The sequence below is a fragment of the Lissotriton vulgaris genome, chromosome 2_1 (assembly GCF_964263255.1).
Source record: "Lissotriton vulgaris chromosome 2_1, aLisVul1.2, whole genome shotgun sequence".
NCBI classification, from domain to species: Eukaryota; Metazoa; Chordata; class Amphibia; order Caudata; family Salamandridae; genus Lissotriton; species Lissotriton vulgaris.
Genome location: NC_141687.1, coordinates 842,685,856 through 842,693,051, shown reverse-complemented (window position 1 = coordinate 842,693,051; position 7,196 = coordinate 842,685,856). Strand labels below are relative to the sequence as shown.

Sequence of the window (7,196 nt, the reverse complement as noted above, 5' to 3'; positions counted from 1 at the left end):
TGTTCTTACATGCCTGCTTTTATACACCACTATACCAACTAAGGTGAGCTGTGCAGCCTTATATGCATGCGTACATTTAGCTTTGTTTGCTACCTAGCGCGAACCTGGCTAGAAAGCAAACGTGTGTGGTACCATTGGCTAAAGCCCAAAAGAACAAATCTGATCATATACAGTGAGGTTGGTAACCAGTTACTTCTACTGTGGAGGAAGTGGGGAAGGGTGCGGGCGACAGAGAAGATCTTTGTAGGGATATGCTGTCAGTTTCATTCTGAAGTGGCGAAGTGTTGGAGCAGTATTGATTTTGACAGGGATGCTATTCCAGATTCTAGATGCCTTGGTGGAGAAGGCCTGCCTTCTGGGTTTTCCTTCTTTAATCACTTTGTGTCCACTCTAGCATGGTCCAGGCTACTAGTGTGACACTGTCTCTTTTGGCCGGTTAGTGTCGTGGGCTTGCATGTCTTGGTATTGTTTTTGATCTCCTAGTTGGTGATTCAGCAGGTCTTGCAGATGATTAGGACCTGAAATGTATTGGGATTATGTGGTCAGACTTCTTTGAGCCCTTGTGGTGACATGTCAAGGAGTATAGGATCTTTCTGGGGGTGCCAGATTAGTGTCTGGGAGGCAATTTGGTAGGTTGCTACTTCGTCCAGGTTGGAGGGGACCAGGGTGTTTATTCTGGTTCTGTAATCATTTCCTGGAAGAGAGATATCAGTTTCTTTAGGCGGAAATGCTTATGTTTTCTTTGAATGTCACGTTGGTGTGGAGGGTGAATCCGAGGGATTTTACGTTCCATGCCAGAAGCTAGACTTAAATCAATAGTTGTTTAAAGCTCTTGGCAAACTATAGAAATCCTCTCTTTGCCGGGCTTATCTAGGAGCTTAACACCCAGCTCTGGATGTGCATGATGGAGGTTTTGGGGGATGTATGATGGTACAACGGGTACCGTCACAACGCATCCCTTTACCACGCATCCCTTACAACGCAAGTCGTTACCACGACTTGCGTTGGGGGTGCGGATTTCGAATAGTATAATTTACTATTCTAACACCAGTCCCCGTGGACCCTAGGGAAGGTGTTGGGGTAGTAAATTTACTATTTTTAATCCTTTAACGCCCTCTAGCGTAAGTCGTGGTAACGACTTGCGTTGTAAGGGATGCGTGCTAAAGGTACCGCGTTTTAAAACTTCGTGGTAAACGATGTTTACCGTTTTGGGTCATTGAGTATTACTGGGTGCACAGATTTTGAGGTAGGGTTGAATGTCATTCACATATTAATGGATCTTGATGTGGTGGTGGGTAAGTAATTCTCCGAGAACAAAGGGAGCAGCCAGAAAATGAAAATAGTTCCCACTTTGAACTAAAGTGCTGAGGACACCAAACAGTTGAAGCAAGTTAGCCAAACCCTCCCTCGAACAGCTTCCTTGTCTCTTCCTTTCATACACATATTCATTAATTTTTTCTCCTATCCATCTACCTGCTGATATCCACAATTTCACTTTTACATTCCTTCATTCTTTCATCCATCATTCAAGTTTTCCATTCATTCATCTATCCACCCAACCTGACATCCATCATCTATCCATTGACTCTGCCATCCAGTCACTTTGACATCCATTTCGTCCACTCTACCATCCATCCATCCATCCAATCTGCTATCCATCCATTTGCTATCCATCCATCCATTCACCCATCCACCTTTCCAGCCACCCAGTCTGCGATTAATCTAGACACTCTGCCATACATCAATTCTGCCATCCTTCCATTCATCATTTCTACCATCCTTCCACCCATCTGTTCTGCCATCCATCCATTCATCCACTCTGCCATCCATCCATCCTATCATTAATCCATCCACTCTTCCATCTATCCATCCACTCTGCCATACATCCACCCATCCACTCTATCATCCATCCACTCTGCCATTCATCCATAAATTAACTCATTCTGCCATCCATCCATCCTTCCATCCACTCTGCCATTCATCGATCAGTCCTTCCACTCTGTCATCCAACCATCCATTCATCCACTCTGCCATCCAGTCATTCACCCGCCATCCATCCATCATCCATCCACTCTGTCATCCATTTACTCATCTTTTCACCCACTCGTCTATCCCTTTCGCCATCCTTTCGCTTGTCCATCCACCTATCCATTTACTCCCACCCATCCCTTTACTATGGCAGTTGAATAGTGGATTTCAGCTGTCCATTCACTATCAATCCATCCCTTTACTCTGCCATTCTTTCACCTGTCAATCCACTCAGCCATTCATTCACTCATCCATCCGCCTATCCCTGCACTTTGCCATCCTTTTACCTGACCATCCACCTCCCATTCACTCATCCATTCACCCACTCATTCATCCACCTACTCATTCATCCACCCAGTCATTCATCCATACTTCTTTTTTGTCACCCTTTCTTCCAATATTCCTTCTTCCTATTCTTGTTTCATTTACCCGCTATGGTTTTTCATTGCTACTGCTCACTTTTCTATTAACCCCTTATTCCAGTGTTAACGAGCGTTTGTCTGCCGAGTTGCAGACAGAAGAGCCACTTAAAGGTACACCATCCCCGCTGCAGCTGCTAAAGCGTGGGGTCCACGACGCCCCTACAGAGGAGTGTAATTCAGAGTTTGAAGATGATGGGTGAGAGAATAGGACTTCAAGTGAATTGATAAATGAATGGCAGAGTGGATGGATGGTATGGTGGATGGATGGTACTACTCAAGAGACAAGGGATCTCTGCAGTCTCTACTCCTACTTGTATGATGGCAGGATTGTGTCAGACATTACCATGCCATACATGTGTTTAAGGTGTTGCTCAATGTTTGAGGATAGACTGTGTCAAAGGCTAGGCTGAGCACGATCAGGAGGCAAGGGTCTTTTCTGCTATGATTGAGAAAGGATTTTTCAACTATTTGACTAGTCGTTTTTTAGGTCTCGCCTGTCGATGCGCATGCGCATCGAGCTTGCGAGACTATGGGGGCTTAAACACTCTTTAACTAACTTGCAAGGAATCGTGGCGATTCCTTGCAGTGCCCGTGAAATTCAAGCTCAATGCGCATGCGCATTGAGCTTGAAAGCGCGTGCACATGCCCCCAGCCGCCTGCCTTGCATGGATTTTCCCTCAGGCGCACTCCTCCCACACCCCCGCTCCGCCCCCTCCCCTGCCTGCCGTGTCGCATTTCGTCACTTCCCTCAGCCGCACTCCAGGCCCCTGCTCTCCTCCCCCCTCCTCCTCCTACTCTCCTCCCCACTCTCTCTCTCACAGCCTCCACACGCTGTAAATAATTCTTTAGAAAGCTTCCTTTTAATTTGCGGGTCTTGCTTTATCTCCCCCAGCTCCGCCCCCTCACTTCTTGGTTGCACGGCCGCTAGGCCGTGCCTCCCCTACTCTCCTCCCCCCTCCTCCTCCTACTCTCCTCCCCCCTCCTCCTCCTACTCTCCTCCCCACTCTCTCTCTCCCAGCACAACCTTGCCGCAACTTTAAGTATGTGAGACAGCATAAACAACCAGAAAGGGTGCAGACGCTTTGCCCAGCAGATGAGATGTAGCCCACCTGGGCCCATATTGCCCCCCTCATGTTGCACAATGAAATCCATTAACTTCAAAAGAACTGGCACTTTATCCAACGCGTGTTACAGTGTCTACAGCGTGCCGCTTCACCGAGCGAACAGGCAGTACAATTAGTGAAAGGTCACACCTAGCATCTGTCGAGGGTTCACGCCGGGCGCCTTCCACGCTGTAAATAATTCTTTAGAAAGCTTCCTTTTAATTTGCGGGTCTTGCTTTATCGGAAACGGAGGAGCTGTCGCAAACTGAATACTTTGCTTTCTGTGCGCAAGTTAATCGTGTAAAAAGGGTTGTTCTTTGTTAAATCCACCTTTATGTTTAAGCTGATCGAATTTCTTAGAGGTGAAAGTAATCTGGATACGCTAAGTCTAGAAGTCATGATTACAAGGCTATCTGTGTGCCACTTATGGGGGCGCCTTGTCACTGCCAGGTTGGAGCCTGTACCACGGCCTTGCAGCTGGCAGCCTTATCACAACTCCCGGAGGCAGTAGCATCTCTACCACAGCGTTCACCCCCCACCCCCGCTACTGTCACATAACATCCACCACCCCATCCACCACCACCACCACCGCATCCACCACCACCACATCCACCACCACATCCACCATCACCACCACATCCACCACCACATCCACCACCACATCCACCACCACACCCACCACCACCACCACATCCACCACCACATCCAACACATCCACCACCACACCCACCACCACTACATCCACCACCCCATCCACCACCACCACCGCATCCACCACCACCACCGCATCCACCATCACCACATCCACCACCACATCCACCACCACCACATCCACCATCAACTCCAAATCCACCTCCACATGCACCACCATATCCACCACCACATCCACCATCACATCCACTGCCACATCCACCGCCACATCCACAGCCACATCCACCGCCACCAGATCCACCACACCCACCACCACTACATCCACCACCCCATCCACCACCACCACCACCGCATCCACCACCACCACTACATCCACCACCCCATCCACCACCACCACCGTATCCACCACCACCACCGCATCCACCATCACCACATCCACCACCACATCCACCACCACCACATCCACCATCAACTCCAAATCCACCTCCACATCCACCACCACATCCACCACCACATCCACCATCACATCCACTGCCACATCCACCGCCACATCCACAGCCACATCCACCGCCACATCCACCGCCACCAGATCCACCACACCCACCACCACTACATCCATCACCACACCCACCACCACTACATCCATCACCCCATCCACCACCACCACCACCGCATCCACCACCACCACATCCACCACCACATCCACCACCACCACATCCACCATCACCACCACATCCACCGCCACATCCACAGCCACCAGATCCACCACACCCACCACCACTACATCCATCACCACACCCACCACCACTACATCCATCACCCCATCCAACACCACCACCACGGCATCCACCACCACCACATCCACCACCACATCCACCATCACCACCACATCCACCACCACATACATCACCACATCCACCACCACATCCACCACCACATCCACCACCACATCCACCACCACATCCACAAAAATAAAAGCCATTGTTATTTGTAATATCAATACATCTAAGTCACGTAAATACAACACACATTGCATTACAAATGCTATAGGTGTCACATTTGCGAAAGTTAAAACTATTGACATTGTAACTGACAAAGCTATTAATTTTGCTATTTTCAAAACCAACACATAAATAAAAAAGTGTCATTTACAATAACAATCGCTCAAACTTTCCTAATGCGAGACCTATTGCATTTCCAATGCTTGTATGTGCTGTTGCCTGATTTGAAGTCTGCCTTATTGTCCTGTAGCAAATTGTTCTTGCTAATCTTCCCCTACAGCACTATTGTGAAAGCTTCAACAGTGATTTTTCCAATGATTGGTAGTTGGGTGATGGGACGGAAGGTGGTAGGTTCATGTGAGCCCAGGCTCGGTTTCTCCAGCAGGAGCATCTACCCTGCCGTAAGGACATCCGGTAAAGTTCCTTGCTGAGGGAGGAGTTGACCGGGTGTGAAACCACCTCCTCAAAGAATTTCAAAGATGGATGAAGCTAGAATGCCATCTTTATATGAGGTAGCCTTGAATCGGTCCAGGATGTTGGTGAATACAGTGTTTGAGAGGGGGTATCCATGTGGGGGTGTCACCATATCATCCCCCCAGGGCACTACTTCGGTTCTTCATTACAATCCCACAAATTACAACGTTGAGGCCATCACTGGTGAAACGAGGAAAATACTGTGGACAGTGTCATTATAATCTGATTTATTAGGCACACTAAAAATCTTACGTTTCAACACAGACCATTTGAACAAACATAATGTAGGTAAGAAGGCTGAAATAAGATTGACCATCAGTATGGGTCATCCTGGTGCACAGAAAGCATGCACATAAAGGGATCATGACTTGAAAATGAATGGTGGTATACCAAACTATCATCAGAAAAAGAGTGTTGGACAAATATATCATGTCCTAAATTATGTTCACAAAAATATCATCCTGTTCGGTTCACATTTTCCATTGTTATGCATTGATGTAGCTGATAGCTGCTTGCATTAAAAACAGATTCTAATTCTGGTTATTTGCTGGTATAGTGCAGTGACTTTGGTTACCAGATGCTGTTTACCACAGTTGATACTTCATCAAAGAATTCCGGGCTGTGTGGTGAGCAGTGGTCTAGGAAGGGGGTGCAATGGGTGCGGTTCGGCCCAGGTTTCATCACTGAGGTGGGTGACAACAATATGATTTTTAAACACATATTTTACAAAATGGTAAAAATATTAGTTTCAAACAGTTTTTTGCCATTTTGTCAAGCCGGGGTGACATGAAATTTTCCGCACCAGGTACCACCTGACCTTGCTACGCCACTGGTGGCGAGGGCTACCTGAGATCCTGTCAGCGCTACCCTTGGTCTCTACTCCAGTGAAGAGCAGAGAGCACAGCTTACAGAGGAGAGCTGGTAGGGCAGCAGAGATGGTGGAGGTGGTGAGGGGGAGAGGCGGTTGTTGTAGGCCAAACATTTTTTTACATATAGAACATGATCTGTATTTTTCTAGGCTTTGGCGCATAATCTCCCGCTCACTATACACATGCATAGATGTGTTTATTTATGTGTGTGACTCTATTAAATGTATATATGTTCCTCTTATTATGCATCTGTACATTTATTAGGCATATTGCATGACTTCTAAGGAGATAGTACTTGGGTTGTGTATGAGTACACTACATGAATTCTCATGTATGTGATTTCTACCAATCCCATTCAAAATGTAAAGCAGGAGTTATGTAGAAGAATACACATTATACATTATTTAGGTCCTACATATTTTGACGCATGAAGGTTAACAAGAGGGAAAGCAAAAAGCAGACCGCTGTTAAAGATTAAAGGCAGCCATTTGTTATCATTTATGGTTCCTTTTCCGACCAAGATATTGATAATGACAGTTTTATATGTGTAATTCCAAAGGGTTGGTCAAAAATGTGAGAAAATAGATGGAAATTAACAGGAGACAATTGATAAATCTCACCTTTTTTCTTGGGGACATCTATCTAATC

General features: G+C 46.9%; 1 protein-coding gene across 1 annotated transcript in view; it reads left to right on the top strand.

Moving 5' to 3' along the window:
* LOC147731271 (transient receptor potential cation channel subfamily M member 8-like) overlaps window positions 1-7,196 on the top strand; it is a 416,422-nt gene that overhangs the window by 199,318 nt on the left and 209,908 nt on the right. Inside the window, exons 10-11 of the mRNA XM_086954174.1 lie at window positions 2,512-2,646; window positions 5,456-5,552. Coding sequence (XP_086810300.1) covers window positions 2,512-2,646; window positions 5,456-5,552 — 232 coding nt within the window. The remainder of the gene's footprint in view (window positions 1-2,511; window positions 2,647-5,455; window positions 5,553-7,196) is intronic.